Genomic DNA, 24,358 nt, shown 5'->3' with positions numbered 1-24,358 from the left:
AAATGAAAATTTATCAAACAATTGTGAGGAGTTTATTCTATTTTCGAAATTTCTCTTTTTGCGTCATTCTTTTCCATTTTTTATCAATTTCTTGATACAAAATCCAAATTCTCGTCTTACAGCATCATTCTCGTATAACGATAAGACTAACGATCGATGTGGATTTACAGAACAGGGATAATTTGAATCCCAATTGATTAAAATTAGACTTCCTAATTCTAATTTCAGCTGTTATTCAACTTTTCATTTCTTTTTCTATTTTCCTGATATTTTATCCAATATCGTTGGTGTGAATTTCAGAATAAAAGAAGAAAATAAGAACGTTTACAAAAACAGATGTTGGGTCATAAAAACAATTACATTTATCAACGGAAATACTCACTCAAGCCCTCGCGTAAGCATTCAAAAATAATTATTACGCTTATCAAAAACGACAGCTGTTATGAATTTAAAACCTAGGGGCTAGGAACAAGTTGTGTCATTCGTATGTATTCGCATGAATTCATGCGTTCGTGGCTTTGTTATTGTTGTTGTACACTCACTGCGCTGCGAATGTCTCGTATACACAATCTACAAGAATTCACGAAAATTCGTACGAATTCGTCTCAAGCGCTTGTGTTCTTACCCCCTAGTTTAAAACAAAATCGCTGGCTTAATTACGAGAAAAATGATTTCAATTTTATTGAAATTTTTTATTGCATTTTTTCGTTGGGGAAATTTTCAAAAATATTTTACTTCGTTACTCAATGTAAGGCAAATTGTGGTTCATTCGGTATTGTGTGCATATTACATTGACATTGCCAATTTGGCAATATACTGTTGAAAAAAAAATGCTTAGGTATAAATGTTTTCAGAGAGACTCGACCGATTTTGAAATTGTGAGTATGCTTTGGAAATACATAAATCTATGGTTTTACTGCAATTCAGAAATAAATTTCAAGCAAAAAAGCCAATGAAATCGTCTTTTGGGGCTTTATGATTCAATATCTGAGATAACAGGGAACAGCATTTGCATTCTTCTTAAATGAGCACTCGAAAGAGTATCTCAAAATAGACTGTTTTGAATGAATAGACTAGAACACAGTTAATTTTATGAAAGATTTATTCATTGAGTGGTCATTTGAGCAGAGTGCAAATGCTGTTCTCTGTTATCTCAAATATTGAATCATAAGGCCCCAAAAAATGATTTCATTGCCCTTTTTTTGCTTGAAATTTATTTCAAAAATGTGTGAAATAAAGAAAAGGCAGAAATATAATTTTTCATTGAATAAAATTTAAAAAAATACCAAATGTTGTTAAAGCCTCATTTACAGTTCGAAAAAAAATTGCATTGATGCGAAAAAAATTACATTGATTTTTGAGTACCTAACTCGGGCATGCGAAAAAACAATTTGGTATTCCCCACAATATTTTTTCATACAAAAGAATGGACCGGCAATTGTTTTGCATGCAAAAAAATGGTGAGGAATACCAAATATTTTTTTCGCATGACCGATTTGGGTACAATCAATGCAAATTTTTTTTTTCGCATGGTGAACTGTAAATTAGGCTTGAACTGTTTTCACAAATTAATTATAATCGTCGATTAGTAAAAATAATTTGCCATGTTAAATAAAACGAAAAAATTCTTGTTTTGGAAAATAACAACAGAGAGAAAATCATTTTTCTTCAAAACAAAACATCTAGAGAAAAAATCTGCAATTTTGTAGCAAAAATCCATTATTATTATTATTTTTTAAAAAAAATTCTAAGAAAACGAATAAAAATACAACGAGAAAAATGCCATTTCGTACAAATTTAAAACCAAAGAAATTGTTAGTTCGAAAAAATTTCCCATGAATATGAAAATTCATGGAATTCTCTAATAAATTTTTTAATTCCAAAGAAACCGAATACAAAAACCATTTCAACCGAAACTGAGCAATTTCTTTTTGATCAAATTTGGTGAACTAGCTCAAATTTGTCTGGGAAATGGTTAAATGTCGTCATTGACAGACGTTGTCAAATGTATATGTCGAATATGATTGGCGCTCCAATAAAAATTCCCTTCGAAATGTCATTTTATGACGTTTAGCTTTACATGCGATACATTTCACCGAAAGAGAAAAAAAAGAGCTCAGATTGGCACTGCATCTTATCGTCGTCGAGTGTGCGACGCATAGATTTTAATTTCTACTGTAAGTCAATTCAATTGTCAATAAATAAACCGAACCCAACCGCAAACTCCATCGGCTGGCAGAGTGCTAGAGTGAATATATAATTTAGTTAATAAAATAGTTAGCATATTTTTAGGTGATTAAGTGTGTATAATGATTACATTAAGTGGAAGCAAAGGTCTTCGACAATCGAGATATTTATTGATCAACATTATATCGAGTGCAAAATGTTTGTCCACGCAAACCGTTCGAAATGCAAGGTACGTTTCATTCATAATGCAAAAATTCGATCAAAGTCGTCGTTGAAACGCGCAAAATTTGCACGAGCAAACGTTTATATGACCAGCTGTTTAGTTGTGAACACTATAAACAATTGACGTTTCACCATTTGCGCATACGGTTATATAAGCTTTGTTTTGATTCACAACATTGATGGCGTTCCGTGACAAAAATAGATTGATTAGTTTTAAGTGAGTTTGATGATTGTTGATTTGTTTTTTGTCAATTTGTAGACTGGCTGAAGTGGGAAAATTGGTGGTACCAAAAGTGCACGAGAAGTATGAAACGGGCCAATTTTTTTTGCATCGCGTGTTTGGCTATCGGGGAGTCATTCTATTTCCGTGGCGTGCCAAAATTTATGACAGAAATACGTATACAACGCCTTATGGCGATTCAACCGCTGAAAAAACGTCGCCAATTGCCAATGAAACAGATACATTGAATAAGGATACGACGTCAACGGCGGCGACGGCTTCAGATGAAGGTGTAACTAAAGGTAAACAAGGTTGGGAAAATATAGAAACAATTAAAGAATTTTCACCCACTGAAGGTGATTCAACGAGGAATGATGGCAAAAAGGAAGTATCGGTCGATATTCAAACCTACTACCAAGTTCTAATTGACTCCAGAGATTGTCCACATGTCGTAAGTTGTTGATTAACTTTTTTCTAATTTGTTCTTATTCGCGGCTTTGGCTTAAGTCATTTATCATGCCCATTTCATTCTCCAGATTCAAAACTGGCTCATTTTTAATCGATCATAATCGACTTTATATCAACAATTAATTTACCTATTCGTTCCTTCATTCCAGAGAGCCCAAACGGAAGCCGTCACATTCTTGAGCAACAAAGATTCGAATCGAAATTTGTATGCAATTCCTGGACTTGACTATGTGTCCCATGAAGATATTATCCCTTATTCGGTGTGGAATCGTGATCGCAAACCGTTGCGGCATGAGCTGTTTGATAAATTTTTGGTGCACACCGGCAAGAACGATGTTTCGTTCAAGGCATCGGAAACGTTGTACGCGTGGCAGGAGAAAAATCATCCATGGCTTGAATTAACCGAGGTTCATCGAGAAACAACTGAGAATATACGAGTGACTGTGATACCGTTTTATGTGAGTTTCGGATTGTCACTCGCATCGGCTGTCGTCCGTTGTGATCTTTTCAAATCTCCAATGGAATCTCTGATCTCTATGAGAATAACAGAAAGGAAAATAAGTGAACTAGGAAACCATTTTTTCAATTTCAGATGGGCAGCAGGCAGACACCCCGTACACCAGTTCATTGGGTTTGTTATCTATTTTTGATAAGAAAAAAAAACAGAAAGAATTAACAACATGAAAATCAAAATCAGTTCTTTAACCCAAATACGCAAAATCTAAATCGATGTTTTTTTCTTTCTACAGTGGCGATACAGCATTCGTTTGGAAAACTTGGGTCAATTGAGTGTGCAGTTGCGTGAGAGACACTGGAGAATATTTGCTCTGTCCGGCACATTGGAAACAGTCCGAGGCCGTGGTGTTGTTGGCCAAGAGCCAATACTCAATTCACGGGCACCAGCTTTTCAATATTCGTCGCACATTAGTCTGCAGGCTCCATCGGGCCATATGTGGTGCGTTTTATAGCGAATTGCGATTATTTGAATTAGAATCAATAACCATTGATACACTTATTATAATAAATAAATATTCATTCACACGTACTAATTCCACCATCTGTCTACTCATTTCAGGGGTACATTTTTAATGGAACGAGAGGATGGTATTAGTTTCGATTGTCGTATTCCGCCATTTTCCCTGGATAGTACATCCAATTTGGATACCAATGAATATAATGAATAAGGCCTCTTTCCACCATAATCATTCAAATTTTCATAAATTTTGCTTCAAACCTCCACTTACAACGCTGTTCTCAAATCGAACTGCATAGGACTTTCTTTTTTTTTTGTTTAGAAAAAAGTAAAAAAAAAATGCGAAAAAAACTATTAAAATTATTTAAAGAACGTTAAAAAATGGATTTTTTTAGTCAATCACTTGTCTTTTATTCTATCTTATGTTAACAAGGAAATCATAGCTTAAATTGTATAAATTGAAACGAAAAATTTATTTGTAAACTGTAAAAACGAGAGACTAAAAGTCGCCACAATACAATTTTGTTGGATCATCATCTTTGTCCTCGGGATCTGGTTCATCAAAGTCTCGTTGTTTGACGTCGGCATCTTCTCCATATTGAATGATATTATCTATGATCAGCAGCAAGTCAGCGATACTTTCTTCATCGTTCAAATTCAACGGTGTGAATCGAACCAGACTAAAATCTTCAATGAGATTACCAATGGCTTCGGATAATTTACGATACTTTCGTCCCCATGACGATTCATTGGTGACCTGGCCGAGTAATGCACGTGCATCTGGCTCTAAATACTTGTCCAATTGGCTGCGTGCCGATTTGCTGAGCAAATCCATTTTACTTATCACGTTTATATGCGGCAATTCCATGTTCACCATAACCGATAATGCAGCCATGGTACCCGATAGAAATTTCGCGCCATCGATCATAAACTGTGAGTCGAGTAGAAAAACACTGGCCACTCGAAAGTTCCACGATGTCAACAATTCGACCAATTGTCGGCCAACGTTCAGATGTGTGTACAGTTCAATTTGGCCGGGCATGTCAAAAATGATGTAATCATCATCTGGTTCACCTTCTAAGGCATCCTCATCACCATCACCACCGCCGCACAGTTGCTCTTTGAACCATTCTTGATTTTCGATGAGGTATTCAATGCAAAACACCAAACCACCATTTGGACCAAAGTGAAGCTCTTCATCCGACATCGCATCATCCAAATGGATTAGCTCTCGAATGTCGATCAATGGCTGATAGTCAAAGTGTTCAGCAGCTGGATCCAAATTCACAACATCAATTATACGCTTCTCATCCGCTGCATGCCGTTGGATGTTAGCACAATACGTTGACTGTTGGAAACAAAAGTGAATATTTTTCATAAAAAACTAAAATCAAAGTGGTTCTGAATGAAGGTCAAGTATTTACCTTTCCAGAGCCAGCCGGCCCCATTACCAATTGAGCGTATCGCATTTTGTTGTGTGAATTTTTGCACTTAACTTACTCACAATGAGTTCAAAACATTCAATAAATGTGTGCCTTGTTTGAGTGAAATGTCAAATAGCACTACATAACCTCACTTTTACCACGGTCGCTTCGAATTGTCTAATGTCGTTCTCGTTTAGAGTGCGTTCATAATTATTTCGGCTATTCGTTAAATCCAATACGAATGACACTTGTTTTCTTGTCATTATCTTGTCATTTGATTGTTGTTTTCTTTCGTTGTTCTCCACCGCACTCAGCTGCAATTCATTCTTAGCACAAATCCGCTACAATGTGTAATTCTATTGTTAATCTTTGTGCGTTTTAGATTTATTTCGTTCTTCTCTCATGTGCATGTTGTTCAAACTATTGAGACGTTCATATTAGATAAGTTAATAATAAGTGAAATAAATGCCGGCTATTTGGATGTTCATGCAATTGTGAACAACAACATTTACCGTACAGTATAATTATTTCAAACAGTTTATATTAATGTGCTTATGCTTGCAAAAAAAAAATTAACTTCCGATAAAACACACGCACAAAGTCAGTGAAGAAGTCAGTACGAACGTTCTGGAGAGAAGAAAGTGAAAATTGATGCAACATGGAGACACAGGTTTGAAATAGTTTTTTGTATGTTATTGTAATGTAAACAACATTCAGAGAACTTATTATGCAAATTGTATAGACTTTTTGATTTTTTTCCAATTTTTCTTAGAACTAAAAATAAGTTTTTTTTTCATGACATGACAGCGTCTCTTTGGCTCTCTCTTTTTATCTCATTCAATAGACGTGAATATGTTTCAATGGATACTTTGATTGAAACAGATCCATTCAACGGTACAAATTCATTGCCAATGATTTGAATCACGTTGTTCACGATCCGATTGATATGGAATCTTATTAAATATCATTTTTATAGTCTTTTGTCATTGAAACAAAAATATTTTCAACACTTTTTTATTGGTTCCTTATTAAATTGTATTTTAATTTTACTAATGATATTTTCGTTTTCTCGTTAGGTGGAAGATTTCAACTGGAATCTCCGTCTGTTCCTCGATGTTTTGGGTTCTTACCAAACAAAAGTAAATAAGGCAAATCCAGCCACACTTGAATTGCTTGAAAAAACATTGGATTCGATTAGCGATCTTATTGGAAATGTAGAAGAAGTCACTTCAGCTGGCCAAGGTGATGCAATTGTATGCTCATTTGATGAAACCAACTTCGAGGTTAAGCGGACCATCTTTTGTCGGATTTGCAAAGTAGGCCATGACTTTTTTTATATATCTTTTTATGCATAAGAGTACTTTTCTATTGAATCGGAATTTGTTGTCCATTTATGAAAGGATTTTCATTATTTTATATTTATAACCTTACATTTTTTATTGAGGAGATTCGCCTGAATTGCATTGCATTTTTATTTGCATTTTTTTCTGTTTCAATTTTCTCTGAATTTGCTTTTTTCTTCGGAATTTTTGTTAGTTTTGCTAAGCGCTCGCGATTTTGAATGGTTTGAAAAAGATACATAGTATTTTTTCTCAAGTATTTACTTTTTTTTATTGTGTCCGAAGTTTAGTTTACAGTTAGTGCGAGTATTTAAAACGTTCCACATTTTTCTATGCATTATAGATCTATTGTTTATTTTACATCAGTCAATGACAGATAGCTGAGAATATATGCTGAGCATAGGAACTCAGCAAGCTGAGATTGGAACGTTTGGATTTGGTGACTTTCGTGCAAATTTATGTGGAATTTTGGTGGAGTGATTGACTGCTATCTGTCATTGACTGTTTTACACCGATCAATTAAATTGTGAAATGATGCGAGTATAACTTACTCATGGAGTGTTGATGGGGTGTAATGGAAAATGTGTTCCAAACTCCCCTCCATCATAAATTTGTTTGAATAGCACGTCACAAAGTCAAAATATCCCAATCGAATATGTACATATTTTATACACACTGTGCATGAAATGTACACAAAATTTCGCACACTTTGCCATACTTAATTAACGTTACAAGTGTGTACACACAGTAAAAATTGTCGTTACGAATTCCCCATTGGGAATCTCAGCTTGCTGAGTTTCTATGTTCAGCATATATTCTCAGCTATCTGTCATTGACTGTTTTACACCGATCAAATAAATTGTGAAATGATGCGAATATAACTTACTCATGATATACTCATACTTTGATCGTCAACCAATTGGATTTCAATTGTAAACCGATGATTCTTCTGGCAGAAGACTTCTGCACTATTCACACTAAATGCACACACTTTTCGATCAGAGTAGCTAATATTTTGCACCAAAACTATGTGAAAATGAATAGCCCCCACCGCTTGATTGTGGGGCAATCACACAATGCATGAATGAAACAGTAAACAGTAAAATATGTGGTATTGTTGTTGTTAAAGGCATACTCTTTGTAGACTCGAAAATATTTTTTATGCTTAAGAAAATATTTATAGAGTAAATATATGAATTTTCTTCTGCATGGCCTGGGTCAATTTATTGACCATGCCTAAAATGTAGGCTTCAACTTCACTACGGCAGGCAAAACTAACATACGATCATCATACCTCATAAATTTTGTAAAACGAAAATATTTGCATGGCATTTTTTCGCACTTGAACTGTAAACTACACTGAGAAAAACTTTTCTGAAAAGATTACAGATAGTGTTTGTAAATGGTTAGTTTCCAAATTTTTTTATATGGAGGTTGTGAATTGTCAAACTTTTTCTGCAATACGATATTACCGAAAAAGTTCATTCTTTTGGTTTAAAAAAAAATGTTAACAATCTTTCTCTGAATCTTTTTCAAATTAAATGATTTATTTCTATACCAAAAAATGTTTCTGATAAAATAAATTGCCGATCATTGTCACAATCTTTCATAGGTTGACATTGCTGCATCACGCCTCAGTTATTTGCTTCATTGTGCTGATCCGAAGCACAATACCAATCTGATCGATAGACGGTCGACACAAGGTAGCGCTCTGGATCAAAATGGTGTATTCGATTCGAATAACAACAGCAAAGGTGATCATGTGGATTTGGGGGCCAAGAAAAATAACGCACCAATCCAACATCAAAGCTACCATCAGAAACCATTACAAAGCACCAAAGAAGCGAACAACTCAGCATACATTAACAGCATGGCAGATCTAATCGCCAGTCTAGATGCTCGGAAAAAATCGGATGTTGTCAAAACCAGTGGTTTGAAAGAAAACAATGGCAATAACAATGGCATTCGCTCCGACAAAGTCGTTGTTCCTACGGTGATTCCGAATGTGTTTGACGACAACATTTACGATTTCATTGAATTGATCGGCAAGCAAGGTGATCCGACAAAAGTCAATGGACCATCACGGGTTAATGTGCCACAGAAAGAAAATGAGCCACCGAAGGCAAGTTCAATCAACTCAAAATATGGCTTCAACAAAGGTGATCCGGCCAATAAAATACCATCGGAATCAGATCACCCAAGCGCAATGCGGCCAAATTCGTTGCTATCCTGGCGAGAACGATCGTTGAATGAATCTGCTCCATCAGCTTGGCGCGCAAAGAATGATGGATCTGATGCTGCCACAGTTGTCACATCAACACCTGTAACGGACGCTGTACCGGTTGCTACTGCTCCAAAACCAGCCACCATCGCAAAAGTCTTCCCAACTCCAGTGACTAAAAGTATCATTCAAAATGGTGCAGTTCTATCCGGTGCTGGTGTTAAGCCGTGTGCCACGTACGAGTTGAACAATCTGTACATCAAATTCCCACATTTGAACCCAAACAAAGTGGCCAATCCACTGAAACCAGTTCCATTGAAGGATGTAAAGCGTCCGGCAGCTACGAACAAGGATGGAAAGACACAAAAAATTGACGATCCAAAATTGAAGGACTTTTTTGATAAAGTCAATAAGGAACACGCTAAAAAGTCTCAGCAACAATTGAATTCGACGCAATTGAAGAAATCTGAATTGACAAACAGTTTGATGTCATTGCCAGTTTTTGCCAACAACAATACAACGGGTGAACATCAGGCGATGAATCGCATGCCTCCACGCTCGGCTTCGTCATTCAACTTGACCGGTATTACGAGAATCGAGGGTTCCAATCCACAAAAGGGCAGTCGCAAATCATCGCCACAGGTGAATGGCCAAAATGGAAACAACCGAAATCAAAATGCAAATGCAAAGATCAAAGGTGAGTACTGTATTAAGTTCACAAAAATATGTCATCTGACATTTTCGTTTTCATTAAAAGGTTCTCAAGGTCAAAATGGTTCATCGCCGTCCTCAACTCCTAACGATCCGAAGAGCAAAGGTGCCATCCCAAAGCAAAAAAATACACCACAAGCATCAGCATCTAATCAGAAGTCGACCAACGATTCATCGAAGTCAAATCAAAACTCTCAGAAGAAGGACGTCACAAGTAAACCTGCAAAACCGAACGAAATGAGTGCTGTACCAAAGGATCCGGCTCCTGTAGTCAACCACGAGCAACTGAAACGTATACATTTTTCTTTGATTTATGTTTTTACTTTTGAGTTTGAGTGACCCTTGAGTGAAAAACATCTTGTACTTATCCAATATTTTTCCATTATTTGCATTTTCATCCGCAGGATTTTTCTCGGGGGATCTATCAGCACTGATAAGTTTGATGGTAAGTCTCAACATGCGCCGAGATAAAACCGCAACTCAACAGAAAATCACTGAGTCGATCCAAGTCGCGCTCAAACCTAGATACGAAACGGTGAATTGCCATATGATCGGATCGCATGTTTATAACATAGCCAAAGGTGGCCTGGCTACGTTGGATGTTTACCTTGATTTGCGTGAGTGGAAATAGCACTGCTTCTTTTGTGATATTGAAACAATTAATTGACACCCATAGGAATGGGTGTCAATTCGTTCTACAATTTAAAAAATGAGATTCTATTTTGATGAACATCTTGTCGTTCTTTTTTTGTTGGCATCCATTAATTCGTTCCTATTGGCATTTATCGATTCCACAGACAAAAGTTTCAATACGGATAAATCGGGTCAAGTATTCGTGAATGGAATGAATGACACCCTGAAATTTTTGTCAAATAGTGGCGAATGGTCTGATGCAAAATGCTCCGAACAAACTCGATACGGCATTTTATCAGCAACTCATACAGCCACAAGTCTCAAGTGCAACTTTTCATTCGGTACGGGCGTCGGAGTGCGAAACACTGATGTCATCAATAGCCTATTCACTGCACAACCAGTCGGTATGTATTTTTTTTTTTCGAAGGAAATGTAATAAAATGTGAGATTTGAAATTGGTTTGATAACACCGTACAACATTTTTCAAAAAAATTTCTCACACATGAACACTTTAAAGGCCCGTTGATAGAGCTCAAAATTCCAAACAAAACTGTATCTTTAGTTTTTCCGTGGGACGTCAAAATTTCTTTTTATCGCGTTGTGTATTTTTTTGCTCAAACTGGATATGGAGCACTTCTTTGATATTTTGGGACGGCTATATTTCGGTGAAGCGTAGGGAATATCGTTTCAATATTTTCAGCAAAGTTGTAGCTCAGAGTCCAATTAACAAAATTTATGAACATTCTATACCTTAAAAATCGCATCTGACTAGGCTTATAGGGCAAAATGTCGAAAAAAGGGCGATTTTTCCCAATTTCTCCCATTTTTCCGACCATAACTCGTAAAATATCCATTGTTTTTGTTTTCTGTCTTCAACATTATTGTAGCCAACGTCGTACTTAACAACTCTTTTGAACATATTATTCCAAAAAAATCACATCTAGCCTACTTTTTTGGTTCAAAGTCACTTGTCGCTACCAAACGATATCATCAAGCATTTTCGGAGTTCTGTAACTTCTCAACTACTCGAATTAGAGCAGTAGTTTCTGAAGCAACTTTTTGGTACTTCTCATGGGCTTTGCAGACCAAGTACTAAAAATACTAAAAGAGTACTAAAATGTACTAAAAAGTGCTAAATCCTCCCAATGGTCCTGGACAACTGTGTGTGATGTTGCACGACACTACGAAGTACTAAATAGTACTAAAATTGACAGAATTGAACTGTTACAGATCCTCATGAACGTTACTCGCTGAAATATTTGGATAAACTTTCAAAATATTACAGTTCAAACAGCTGACAAATCCATGAGATGTAGGGCTAACATTGAACTAAATACCAATATTTCAGCAAGTAACGTTCATGAGGGTCTGTAACAGTTCAATTCTGTCAATTTTAACTCTAATTCGAACTATTTAGTACTTCGTAGTGTCGTGCAACATCACACACAGTTGTCCAGAACCATTGGGAGGATTTAGCACTTTTTAGTACATTTTAGTACTCTTTTAGTATTTTTAGTACTTGGTCTGCAAAGCCCATGAGAAGTACCAAAAAGTTGCTTCAGAAACTACTGCTCTAATTCGAGTAGTTGAGAAGTTACAGAACTCCGGAAATGCTTGATGATATCGTTTGGTAGCGACAAGTGACTTTGAACCAAAAAAGTAGGCTAGATGTGATTTTTTTGGAATAATATGTTCAAAAGAGTTGTTAAGTTCGACGTTGGCTACAATAATGTTGAAGACAGAAAACAAAAACAATGGATATTTTACGAGTTATGGTCGGAAAAATGGGAGAAATTGGGAAAAATCGCCCTTTTTTCGACATTTTGCCCTATAAGCCTAGTCAGATGCGATTTTTAAGGTATAGAATGTTCATAAATTTTGTTAATTGGACTCTGAGCTACAACTTTGCTGAAAATATTGAAACGATATTCCCTACGCTTCACCGAAATATAGCCGTCCCAAAATATCAAAGAAGTGCTCCATATCCAGTTTGAGCAAAAAAATACACAACGCGATAAAAAGAAATTTTGACGTCCCACGGAAAAACTAAAGATACAGTTTTGTTTGGAATTTTGAGCTCTATCAACGAGCCTTTAAAGTATTCATGTGTGAAAAGTTGTGTTGTACGGTGTAACGTGTTGGAAATGGAAAAGTATTTGAACGATGCGCTAGGTGTAAATTAAACCAAGGTATACTGAGTAAATCATAGAATCCAATCTTTTACTCAAACAGATCTGAAAATGAATAGTATTTAGAGAATGTAGATCTTCTCGGATTTTTTTGTTAAGTTAAATTGATTGATTACACCGTATATTTATTTCAATGATTGACTACAGTTCACAACACTCGAAAAAAGTATTAGTACCATTGGATTTAATTTTGTTTTGTGTTCAAATAAATTTTTCAATAAAAAAAATTCCACCCATTCCCTTTACTTAATTGTCTGATTTTTTGAAATTTTAGCTCGTCAGATGGTGATTTCTGTTCGATTGGCTCTGCAAGAAGGATCAAATGGTGATTGGGCAAAACTGTTCGGCGGTTACATTGTGACACTGTTGGTGATTTTCTACTTGCAAATCGCTGGAAAGCTGCCATCGGTATTGAGCTTACAAAGCGATTCAAGTCTTGAGCCAGCAAAATGTGGAGGTGTGTATTTATTTTAAAAAGGTGTTCAGGGAATATTTTATTTGGCTTTTGTTTACGGTGATATCTTTTAAATAAATTTCTGGATTTTCATTAAACCCACTATTAATCGAAATCTATTCCAACAGAAAATCTGGTTCACTTCGCAAATCCAACGAATGTCACAATTTGCAAGGACCGTGTACGCGATTTGCTTATCGGTTTCTTTGATTACTATGCAAATTTTGACTTTTTCAACAAAATCATCAGTCCATTCGAGGGCCGAGAGATCAATCAAAATTTCCGCAATTGCCCGGTTGACTCTCTTTCGCGCTCGATGCGTCGGTAAGGACTGTAGCTTTATGATTAATGGTTCATTTTCATTTTTAACTGACTTTTTCATTACATAATTTTTATGGAATATTGTGAATCCAGTGTAATTAAGTAAAGTAAAATGTACTAATTGTCCGTTTTCGTTCATTTTCTTCTTTAGTTTCAAAAGTTTGATCGACACCGAGCCACATCGTTGGACCAACAATCGGATGTGCATTCAGGACATCTTTGAGCACAAACGGAACGTTTCCCAGGCCATTCATACAAAGGAAGTGAAAGCATTTGCAGATTTTTGCAGTAAGGCACTGTTTGCCATTCGAGAGGCTGGAAATGCCGTCAAATACTAGATGCTCTATATTATTATGCCTTACATTTTTCATAAACTTTATTCCGAGCACGATGTATCGAATGGAGTTTATAGAATCGACTTTGTACTTGAGATGTCAATACTTTAGTCGTGATTTATGCTATATTTTATTATTCAATCTCGACATGGTTTTAGCTAGTAAGTCGAAGAAAAGTATGATTGCCTTCAAAATGTTTGGGCGAATCTGATATTCAAAACTCCAAGCAGTGCCAACATATGAATAAATCGAATAGCTGTAAATTTATCATGAAATAAAATCTAAGAAATATTTTCCATTAAATGTGAAAGAGGTTTTAATGGGCGGGTTGATTTGATTACATTTTTATTGTGAAAAAAATATCCCATTTGACGCCACACGTCTTTTATAGTCTCTGATGTCATCGAAAAGAAACCGATTTAGAAGACAGAAAAAATCATTCAGTTTTACTTACATATATTCTAAATTGAGCGTCAAGGCGTACATTGTACCCGCTTACATAACTGGGGAAAATAAAATCGTTTGTTTTGTTACACTGCCTATTCTGCTGAGTCAGCATTGAAAAAAGAAAATAAGGTTTAATTCGCGCTATGCAAACAGTGTTAATATCATCAATATTCCAAAATTATTGCTCGAGTTCCAAATATATCGAATTATTGTATTTTGAAAATATCCATTATTATCGACAATATAAAGAAATTGTGTTCTTTGATGCAACAACATTTGAAACCACTCAAATGCAACAGCAACTAAGAAAGATGATATGCAATAATTTGTAAATAATTACTTTGCGATCAAGGGCAATTAATCATTTTATTTATTGAACGAGTGTCATTCTGCAAAAAGTAAACACTATGCAACATTTTGCTGTGCGACACTGATGTTGAATAAAATATTTCGAGCGACAAGGATTGTTGATATTTGTCAAAATTGAACCCAATACCAATCGCCAATTAAATTCTTTATAGCCAGAGGTTGTATTGGGGACATTGTTAGCTCCATGACGCCAGCCCCGCCCGGAATTTTTTTTCAAGAAATTTCAAATCTGAACACGCTATCGTGTTCTACGCAATTTGTGCTAATTAGTGCTCGCTCCCCAGAATTTGTGCTGCAACTGGAGACGAGCACAAATTCGACAAAAATTGAAAAAATACATTTTTCGTAGATTTGAAGGTTTTGCGCCGACAATCAATTCCAAATGAAATTTTCAACATTTTTATGATCTGAGAGCTGATAATGAAAGCTCTTGACGTCCCCTAATTTGTGCCGTTGACCATACAATTCGTGCTCTTACCCAGAGCGAGCACAAATTCAACGAAAATTGGAAAAAATGTATGAAAATCTCATTTGGAATTGATTGTCGGCGCAAAACCTTCAAATCTACGAAAAATGTATTTTTTCAATTTTTGTCGAATTTGTGCTCGTCTCCAGTTGCAGCACAAATTCTGGGGAGCGAGCACTAATTAGCACAAATTGCGTAGAACACGATAGCGTGTTCAGATTTGAAATTTCTTGAAAAAAAATTCCGGGCGGGGCTGGCGTCATGGAGCTGACATTGTTGGCCTTTTTTGCTATTAATTCAACCATAAACTTTTTTTACAATTCGGGTAATAAGTAGTTTGATTGCTATCTTTAGTGGATTTAAAATTCCACCTGGGGAATTAAGTCAGTGAACCTTGCCGTGCATGTCTGCATAATAAGCATGTCATCGCTGACTACCCATCCTAATTCAAACGAGTATACTTGCAATACGGTAATCAATTCTATTTTATTATTTTGTCATTATTTTGATCTTTTGTGATTTTTCCCCTAGGAATTTCCAAATTACGCTGTTTGTATAACTGAGCTGGGTTTGCGAGTATTTTTTTCGAATGGTTTTCCCATACCTTTAGTGCAAAAGCATTTATTGCCCTCCTTAACGCGAACGCCATCTATTCGGTGAGAACATGAAAACAAACAAAGTGACTCTGTATGGATCAATTTGTTTGTTTTCATGTTCAAACTGAACAGATGGCGCTCGCTTTAGGTAGGACAATAAATGCTTTTGCACTAACCGTATGAATTTTCCAATAGTACTTCAATTGTTTGAATCGACTCCGAAATGTGTATATTTGATAATTGTTTTACTTTTACCCCTTTCGTTTTTCCAAACATTCTGCAGAAAAAAGGCGTGATATATACGCCTATGACCTGAAATTTTGTCAATCCATACCAAAAATAAACTATTCATTTATTATAGCGATTGAAATATTTCCTGCATTTATTTTAATTTGAACTCTTGGTAATAAGTGTATAGGCAAATTTTATTTCTTGAAGCTATTGGAATACAATGCTGTTGGTTTCAAATTTTTTTTAACTTCTTTCAATCATTTTCAGTATGATCATTTATCGATATCTGGTGGTAAGATATGAGATCCAACACGTATTCAGTACGTGCCATTTCTATCACGGATTAGGTTAGTCAACGAATCCGGAAATTAAACTACCTCGGAATTTGTGAATGATTCTTCCGCCTTCAATCTAATCAAAAAGAAATTCGGCATTTCATTTTCTTGGAACGTTGAGTATGAGCTGCTGTCGTGTTCCAAAACCCAAACTATTTCGATTCTCTTCCATTTTGTTTCTGTGGGGAAAAAACAACACGTTGTTAATTCCATTGACAAAGAATTGGCAAATTTGGACAATTGACACGGTAGAATTGAAATGGTTTTGACGGAAATTCAATTGGAATGGAACTTTGCACGGAATTTTTGTAAAAAAAGGAAATTTTTTTTGAGAAAAAAAACACAAAAGTCATAAAGTTCAAGAAGATTCAAAATCAATCGAAAACCAGATGTATGAAGACTGAAAATCCTCTTCAAAAAATTTGTGTTCGTCTTTCAATGGCAATCTACATTTTCAATGGTAAAAAAGTGCTCCATTTCCCATTGGCACAGACATACTTCTCGTTCAATGCAGTCATCACATCAGCCAAACCGCTTCGTAGCACACAACGCATGTCAATCACATTTTCGAAGCATTCCATCAAAAAGCGATTGAAATAATCGGCTTTGGCTTTGAGTTCGAGCGTATCAAAGCATAGAATGGTTGTGATCAACGGCTTCAAACCAAATTGATCGCAACGCAAGAACAATGCCGTAAAATCACGTTTCATTTCGTACAATGTTCGCCCATTACGCAAATCCGTGACACCAATGGCAATCATCACTTTTCGCTTTTTCTTCTGCAGTGTCTGCTGTTGTACTTCAACCATTCTCAGTGCATCGGCAAATGTTAGTGTATGATTACACATAGATAGATTGAATTTGACATCAGCTGGAATTGGAGAGAACAGTTTCCATTCATTGAATGAAATTATTTCGATCAATAGTTACGTTGAGCTTTAATTTTTCAAACAAGTAGCACTTACATTGCATATCGGAGAGCATGTAATACATATAACCATCGCCGATGATTGTGAATTTGAACTTTTTCGCTTTGGCCTCCGGTTGTGTGTCTGAAATGGGAAAAAGATTTAAGTCACATGCCCAAACCGCATAAAATAAAAAAATTTACCGTTTGTTTGGATGGGAAGGGGCCGTGTTTCGACGGGCTTCGTATATTTATCAGTTTTCTCGGCGTCACTTGGCACGTTTGAACGTGAATTTGCCTACAATGAATATAAGAAAAATCTCGTTAATATTTCATTAGTTCATGAGTTGTTCAATAATGGAAAAAAAAATGAAAATTCAGTCGTTTCAGTCAACAAAACATACCTCAGATGCCTCAACCGGCGATCGACTAAACCGTGAACGACTGGCTCTTTTTGCGGTTGGATGCCCATCTGTTGGGCTGGCCGAACGCTTGTTTCTCGGGCTTTTTGAACGTTTATCTCTACCTGGTGACCGGCTACCACTGTGATTCAAAACAATAATTGCGTCCAGATTAGAAAAATTAAACAATGTTCAATGTTGAGCAATGTGTCAATATGGTCATTTAAAAAAATTCACATACCGGCGTCGTGGTGGCGAGTAACGCGATGGAATGGCACGTCGTGGAGAAATGGCTCGACTTCTTGGCGGGCTGCGTGACCATGAACGAATGCGTTCAGTATACCTTATTGGCGATCTTCTTTGCAATTGTCTTAGTGGTGACCGGCTACGACTTCTGTTCGATTTCATTGTTCTGTCTCTGTCTCTGTCTGGCGTTGTACAACGATTTCTCCTATCCTCTCTCGGCGGTGAAAAGTGACGACTGTTCGGGAAAAAAATTGCTTTCAATTAACCAATTGATATAGATATCAAAAGATGGTATTATTTGATACACTCAAAATATTATATATATAAACAGTATTCAATGAACACATTCGAACAGACTCTTAATTGAACCGCAAATATGGCATCAAAGACACCAGCAAATTTGCTAGTTTAACAATCGTAATATACATACACATTGTGATTTGCTAAAGCACCGCAAGTCTTTCGTCGACTTTTGATTTTTCCAGCTTGAATACCACTGCGCGATGGAATACCACTGCCCGATGGGATATTCACATCGACATAATCGCTGCCATATCTGTAAAAATGGAAATATTTAATTTTTGAACACAAAAAAAAACACACACACACAATATCCTGACAACGAAAGTTGGCCAGAGGCAAGATTTTGACATTTGAGAAAGTAAAAAAAAATGTTCTGTAACAAACGTACGAAACAGGCTGACGCTTGGGAAATGACTTGTTGAATTGTGTGTCAATGTGGTTTTGCCTTGAATTGTTGAAATTCGGCACCATCTTTTGTCCTTTATAGTTTGGTGAATGGATCACTCTTTGCTCCTCTACAAATTTTTTTATGTGCTTTGACTTTTCGGAATTCGAATAATACCGATCCGACTCCAAAGTTACGTCTTCAAGGGTCTTCATATATTCTTCTGCGTCGTTTTTGGTAGGTGCGAGTTTTTCACCTGTCTCTTTTTGATATTCAACTGCAATTGTGTCATTGAAGTAAATGAAATAAAATACTTTTCAAACAATGATAACTATAGCTAAAAACATTGGCAAACTTACCATTTATTTGCTTCAGGAATGCACCAGTTTTAGCAAACACGTTCAGAATACTCAGAACGATTTTTTTCTTAACTTCAGGCGTAATCGACATTTTCGTTGGATTTTCGACAAAAATTCGATTATTCCAACAAATAATATTTACTTTTCCTGAAAAAACTAACTTTTTCTTCGATTTCTGAATGAAAAAAAAAAAACTGTTTTTGTATCGAAAACTCACATCAAAAATGGTTTGTGTGCCAAAAAAAAATAACAAAAATGTACGAAGCGAACTTTGACAGTATACACAAAGGTATCTATGTTTATGTGTCAACTGAACTGTCTGTGTATTGTTCAACTGGGACAGTGTGCATTTCTCTGTGTTGACAGTGTATTAGCGTGCTGTTTATTTTGTGCTGATTTTCATGTTTGGCTCTGTGTGAAATAAGTGAGTTTGTCAGCTGTTCTGTATGCCGCTATAAACTCACACTGGGCAAACGGATGTGACTGAGAGAATGAGAATGAGAATGAGAAGAAGAAAGAGAGAATGACAGAGATAAGGAATGAATTGTTTGAGAGTAGATGAAAAACATATTCAATGCACTTGAGCGCTTTTTTGCCTGTTGATGTTACAGTAGTACAACTGTAGAAATGATGGTTTGATATTTAGTCAACAAATTTCGAACAAACTTTACACAATTATGGAAATCAGCTTCCAAATCTACCTGCTGAACGACTGAAATATCGATGAAGAACGCCAAAACTTTTTTTTTCAACTATTTGAAAACTCATCACAAAATGTTTGAACAATGTTGCACTGATGGACCTAGGACAAGAACATGAACATGCATTATTTGGATGGCAGTTTGTCACTTTTTAACTAATTAGTCAAACTCTTGTTTAATTTTATTATTTTGTCGTTCATATGCTTAGCTAATGTCTTTCATATGTTTAACTTCATTTTTGGAATGTTTTCAGCTGTATTTTTTCCAAACATTGCCATTCATTGTTCATTCTTGCTTTGTTATTTATTGTCAAATTTTATGACCGATCTGATCCATCCTAATTTTATGGTCGTTCAAACGTTCCGAATGTTACTCAAACAGGACGCCTTTTCCCGCTTTCTTGTTTCTTCAAGTTTCTATAAAAACAACAGACAATGTTGTACACATACTATGTCTCTTCGTATGTGTAGATTCTACACAACTAATACTTGTAATATAAGATAATATTGTATAGAGGTTGTATAGTTTATGTGTCAGTGCATCTCAAAACTATGCATGTGTATTAGTTGTGCAGAATCCATAATGTGTCGAAATTCCTACAGTTAATATTGTGGGGTGCGTTTTGTGTCTGTTTATGTTCAATAGATTTAACTCTTTGTCGTTTTTTACGTTCGGTCCATGCGATCATTTTTAAAGGTTGAGACATACATGTACATGTGGTGTACTCTATAGCGTCAAATAGTGGATTTTCTTATAAATTTTCTGTTGAAAAAATGTTTCTCTACCATTTCAAACACTGTTTAAAAAAATGTTTATTTGGGTCGAATAGAACTGATATTTCTTCGGATGCTAATCGTTGGCACTGTTCCCAAATGAACCATTTGCGGAGAAATCCAGTGCACAGCGAAGTTGTGCGGAGTTCGGCGGAGATACCGTACAAACGCTTTAAGTGTGAGCGAAACAGCAGTGCAACTTTGCTGTATTTACATTTCTATTGTTCAATACACATATAATTAGTCATGAACGCACTGCTTCAGTCATAACGTATGTATGGCATCTCCGCGGAGCTCCGCTGTGCACTGGATTTCTCCGCAAATGGTTCATATGGGTCTTGGAATGGAAAAACTTCACAACGGACATTTTTTCATTAACGCAATTGGTTCAGAAAAAATATCTCAAATTTTCAACTGAAACAATCAAATGTAAAAGAATCCGATCCAAAATTTTGCAAGTGAAATTGTCGATTCACCCCGGATACCACCAAGCCACTGAGCAGCAGTGTGAACGATCTTCGACTCACCATTTTTCCAACTTCGAACTATCAACAGTTTACTGTAAACGTATCAATTGATAAGAACTGTTTGATAGCCATACAATTGAACGCATCACTTTTAAAGAATGGTCCCAGTAAGCAATACATTACCGGTATAATTTAATCCACGTGCAATGGCGATTTTAATTAAAGCTCACAGAATATTTGATGATGGATCAAACGATTGATCGAATTACAATTCCACCTGTGCACGTGTGCATACATTTTGCGTTCCTCGTCAAATGGATCGCATCGAAAATACGTTGTTTACGTTCATTCCTTTATCACCTTCACTATGGTTTGAAAAACAACGCAATTCGATCGCAATGTATTGCAAATTTAAGCAATTATTTTTCAGTCTTGAAATGTTGACTGGTATAGCTATTTGAATATAAAAATGTTTACATCTTCGCGGCATGCTCAAAACACGTTCCGTCTCAAAGTCGTTCCATAGCTAAAAAATAACAACAGATGGATCGTCGCTTACATGATGTAAATTTGAATGCGTTTGATCAAACGATATGACTCATACCATTGTGTTACATTCAGGCTCACGTACCATGGTTGCGTTGGCTTATATTGAACAAACATCCAATAGTGACAATATTAGCTCATTCAAGGATATATGAGTGATCGGGAATAAAAATGACTAAAGTTGAACCACTTATGGATAACCGTAGCACAATATTCTTGATTTTTAAAAGTGCAACATAAATTCTCTTCGCTTGAAAGTGAATCGTAAAATATCTGTGGACTATAGAAATCGTGTTTCACTTTAATTGAAGCAAAAATGTTCGATACACTTTCAAGCCATGGGAATGATGATTCATTTTAATGGTGGTTTTGGTCGTGATTTGGCTTCGGAGTGAAAATTAAGTGATAAGGAGCGCGAATTTCGATGTGCCGATAACACCATTGGATTGGGCACATGAAATACTGTATGAGAATCGAAAAACAATTTTTTTTAACTTTTTTTTCAATTTTTACCTGTTTCGGATCGTCTACATGGGAAGTTTGTATGAAATCCTCGGAGCACGGGTCGGCGCCGCTGTAATTCTGTAACATTAGTTCATACGGTAAACAAGCTGTTGTGTTACGAAAAACAGAGTCGGTCGATTCATCTCTCTTAAAAATGACGCGCACTAAATGTTGCACACACAAACAGGAGTGTGCACGTCTACGAGCGATTATGAATGAACGTAATGAGAAGAAGCGTCGCGAATGTGTTTGTATTGCATACAAATATAGTACACTTAATATTGTGAGGCACTAACTCCACATTACATTCATTCATAATCGCTTGTTAAGCGAGACCTGTTCAATCGTGTCTGTGTTTGTGTGCAATATTTTGTGCACAGTAAACATCAATAGAATCGAATAGCGAGCAACTCTGTTGTTCGTAACACAACAGCTTGTTTACCATATAAACCAATGTAATTACAGCGGCGCAAACCCGCGCTCCGAGGATTTCATACAAACTTCCAATTTAGATGATCCGAAACAGGCAAAAATTTAAAAAAATATTTAAATTGTTTTTTTTTTCGATTCTCATACAGTATTTCATGTGCCCAATCCAATGGTGTTATCGGCACATCGAAATTCGAGCTCCTTATCACTTAATTTTCACTCCGAAGCCAAGCCACAACCAAAACCACCATTCCAATGGACTTGAAAGTGTATGGAACATTTTTGCTTCAATTAAATGTGAAACACGATTTCTATAGTCCACAGCAGGGCTTAAAATAAGAGTGAATCAAGTCCAAAATGGTGAATCAAAATTTAAAAATGTGAATCAAAATATGCCAAACGGTGAATTAAAAATTCACCGGAAAAACATTAATTTGATGTCTCTTTTTTTAAAAATTCGCGACAATCGAACGTCAAATATATTTGATGTGATGGATATTGCAGTTTCAACCGGTTTATTTGAATTTTGCCGCTCATTTACTTGATATGATCTCATTAATACAAAATATATTTGATAATAATTACCCAATTTTCAACCCAAATCCGGAACTGTTTGGAACAACAATAAATAAACGGAATTACACACATATCAAGGATTTTTTTAATCGTTAACTTTTTTTCTTGATTTTTATGCCACTGTGGATTTTGAATTCACCCCCCCCCCCTTTGATTTCAGAAAATGTGAATCAAAGAAAACCCTTATTTTAAGCTCTGGTCCACAGATATTTTACGATTCACTTTCAAGCGAAGAGAATTTATGTTGCATTTTTAAAAATCAGGAATATTGTGTTACGGTTACCCATAATTGGTTCAATTTCAGTCATTTTTATTCCCGACCACTCATATGTGTCGTTGAGGATAAAAATGGGATTTTAGCCGAAACCGCGTGTTTTCTTGCGAATCATTTTTGTGTTTCTGGTACAAGTCGAGGCAAGTATCTTAAGCAAAGGTGAAGATCTTGAAATGTTCTAAAACATTGCAGATCACATCGGTCTTCCATCTCTTACCAGGAACGTAAAAATGATTCCCAACGAAACCATTGATTTAATTATAAGTAACACTTTCTATAGAGATATTGACAGCTTTTTAACTATTCTGAGATTCCAATGAATGTACAGTAGGCCATTTCACCATGTTGAAAAGTCGAAACCAACATACACATTCTGGATCGGTAGAGCCTGTGGATTTTAAATGTATAATTTTTGTGTTATAAAATTTATTCCTCGCGAGCAAAATTGCGAATTAATAAATAAATGAATTTGAAAGGTTTTATCATGAACCGTACAATACGTTTGAGTCACGCATCATAGCAGATTTCGAATGTTTTGCAATGGATACTTTGCATACGAGATATATGTATTTTCGACATCACAGTGACGAGCTATTGTTTTTTTGAAAACGCAGTGGGGTACCAAAGGGATGTCTAAAAGAGGTTTCCAGAATTCGAAAATTTTCTCCAAAAATGGTTGGGGAGACGATTTCTGAGTGATTTAAATATATTGAATTAATTTCTGGCTATAAACGTATAACTTATAGATATGTTTTTTCTAAAAATACTCATTTTATAGCAGATTTTTCTAAAACTCATAATCTGGGATGTATAAAACAGAAACAAAAAATCGGTAAGAAATTCTTTCGTTGGATTTCTTCAACAAACATTTTATTTGAATGTGATGTCTCGTCTTCACTGCGTTTATCCGTTGGAGTGTGCATCGTGCAATTTTCATTTGATTTAATGATAAACGGCTCCATTGTCCATGAGAAGTTTGGTGATATCCTTGTGGCCTCAAAAATAATACAGTTCGAAAGATCAAACCAATTTCTTACTCACACAAAAGTAAAAATTGAAATTTTGTCCGTGAAAGGTCAAAGAATGCGGTTCAATCCATGAAAAAGACAATAAAAATATCTGTTTTGTCTTTGCGGCGGTGAAGGTAACACTGAGATGAATTGACTTTGAAGTTTGTGGATGATCAATTTTACTGACTATTTATTTTAATCATCACACGAATATTTTTTGTCTTTCTATGGGTTTGACCACTTTCTTTGACCTCTTGCGGACAAAATTTTAGTTCTCTGTGAATATTCTGAAAACAAACATCCTGCATTACCATTTAAAATAGCATAATCTAGAG

The 24,358-nt window shown here is 35.7% G+C and overlaps 5 protein-coding genes across 6 annotated transcripts in view; 2 read left to right on the top strand and 3 right to left on the bottom strand.

Moving 5' to 3' along the window:
- The first annotated feature begins 933 nt into the window (after positions 1 to 933).
- Positions 934 to 4,452, top strand: LOC129567253 (polymerase delta-interacting protein 2). 2 transcript variants are annotated; one of them, XM_055443919.1, is made up of 7 exons: positions 934 to 2,416; positions 2,669 to 2,931; positions 2,986 to 3,080; positions 3,247 to 3,555; positions 3,690 to 3,728; positions 3,847 to 4,052; positions 4,173 to 4,452. In XM_055443919.1, the coding sequence occupies exons 1-7, from the start codon at positions 2,310 to 2,312 to the stop codon at positions 4,279 to 4,281; spliced, it is 1,128 nt and encodes a 375-aa protein (XP_055299894.1). In that variant the 5' UTR covers positions 934 to 2,309; the 3' UTR covers positions 4,282 to 4,452. The 2 variants fall into 2 exon arrangements, with proteins under 2 accessions (XP_055299894.1, XP_055299893.1); XM_055443918.1 differs by having other exon boundaries at positions 2,669 to 3,080.
- Positions 4,453 to 4,456: 4 nt separating this feature from the next.
- On the bottom strand, positions 4,457 to 5,629 carry LOC129567255 (GPN-loop GTPase 3). The gene is made up of 2 exons (XM_055443920.1): positions 5,495 to 5,629; positions 4,457 to 5,418 (listed from the first exon to the last, which is right to left on the bottom strand). Exons 1-2 carry the CDS (start codon positions 5,537 to 5,539, stop codon positions 4,570 to 4,572), a joined length of 894 nt encoding a protein of 297 aa, XP_055299895.1. The 5' UTR covers positions 5,540 to 5,629; the 3' UTR covers positions 4,457 to 4,569.
- Positions 5,630 to 5,674: 45 nt separating this feature from the next.
- LOC129567252 (uncharacterized) lies at positions 5,675 to 14,001 on the top strand. The gene is made up of 9 exons (XM_055443917.1): positions 5,675 to 6,164; positions 6,571 to 6,810; positions 8,447 to 9,752; positions 9,813 to 10,058; positions 10,171 to 10,383; positions 10,564 to 10,803; positions 12,863 to 13,045; positions 13,171 to 13,366; positions 13,515 to 14,001. Exons 1-9 carry the CDS (start codon positions 6,153 to 6,155, stop codon positions 13,699 to 13,701), a joined length of 2,823 nt encoding a protein of 940 aa, XP_055299892.1. The 5' UTR covers positions 5,675 to 6,152; the 3' UTR covers positions 13,702 to 14,001.
- A 1,926-nt stretch (positions 14,002 to 15,927) lies between these two features.
- Positions 15,928 to 19,221, bottom strand: LOC129567276 (uncharacterized protein DDB_G0287625-like). Its single transcript, XM_055443945.1, has 9 exons — positions 18,744 to 19,221; positions 18,388 to 18,661; positions 18,127 to 18,252; positions 17,692 to 17,931; positions 17,454 to 17,592; positions 17,254 to 17,347; positions 17,108 to 17,194; positions 16,641 to 17,013; positions 15,928 to 16,321 (listed from the first exon to the last, which is right to left on the bottom strand). The coding sequence occupies exons 1-9, from the start codon at positions 18,832 to 18,834 to the stop codon at positions 16,243 to 16,245; spliced, it is 1,503 nt and encodes a 500-aa protein (XP_055299920.1). The 5' UTR covers positions 18,835 to 19,221; the 3' UTR covers positions 15,928 to 16,242.
- A 4,579-nt stretch (positions 19,222 to 23,800) lies between these two features.
- LOC129567223 (26S proteasome non-ATPase regulatory subunit 10-like) overlaps positions 23,801 to 24,358 on the bottom strand; it is a 3,812-nt gene continuing 3,254 nt past the window's right edge. Inside the window, exon 6 of the mRNA XM_055443877.1 lies at positions 23,801 to 23,814. Coding sequence (XP_055299852.1) covers positions 23,801 to 23,814 — 14 coding nt within the window. The remainder of the gene's footprint in view (positions 23,815 to 24,358) is intronic.

This window comes from Sitodiplosis mosellana, unplaced genomic scaffold, assembly GCF_009176505.1.
Source record: "Sitodiplosis mosellana isolate CC-2019 unplaced genomic scaffold, AAFC_SMos_1.0 Smas_scaffold_10, whole genome shotgun sequence".
NCBI lineage: Eukaryota > Metazoa > Arthropoda > Insecta > Diptera > Cecidomyiidae > Sitodiplosis > Sitodiplosis mosellana.
Note: the sequence above shows the minus strand (reverse complement) of the source record. Positions and strands in the feature narration are given on the sequence as shown.

Coding starts and splice junctions, on each gene's coding strand:
- LOC129567253 (XM_055443918.1), top strand. CDS start 2,310: ATGATTACATTAAGTGGAAGCAAAGGTCTTCGACAATCGAGATATTTA. Junction 3,081..3,246: donor CCAGAGATTGTCCACATGTC/GTAAGTTGTTGA, acceptor CCTTCATTCCAG/AGAGCCCAAACGGAAGCCGT. Junction 3,729..3,846: donor CCCGTACACCAGTTCATTGG/GTTTGTTATCTA, acceptor TTCTTTCTACAG/TGGCGATACAGCATTCGTTT.
- LOC129567255 (XM_055443920.1), bottom strand. CDS start 5,539: ATGCGATACGCTCAATTGGTAATGGGGCCGGCTGGCTCTGGAAAG. Junction 5,419..5,494: donor GGCCGGCTGGCTCTGGAAAG/GTAAATACTTGA, acceptor TGTTTCCAACAG/TCAACGTATTGTGCTAACAT.
- LOC129567252 (XM_055443917.1), top strand. Junction 6,811..8,446: donor TCTTTTGTCGGATTTGCAAA/GTAGGCCATGAC, acceptor AATCTTTCATAG/GTTGACATTGCTGCATCACG. Junction 10,804..12,862: donor ATTCACTGCACAACCAGTCG/GTATGTATTTTT, acceptor TTGAAATTTTAG/CTCGTCAGATGGTGATTTCT.
- LOC129567276 (XM_055443945.1), bottom strand. CDS start 18,834: ATGTCGATTACGCCTGAAGTTAAGAAAAAAATCGTTCTGAGTATTCTG. Junction 17,932..18,126: donor GCTTTAGCAAATCACAATGT/GTATGTATATTA, acceptor TTTCCCGAACAG/TCGTCACTTTTCACCGCCGA. Junction 17,195..17,253: donor CCTTCCCATCCAAACAAACG/GTAAATTTTTTT, acceptor TTCCCATTTCAG/ACACACAACCGGAGGCCAAA.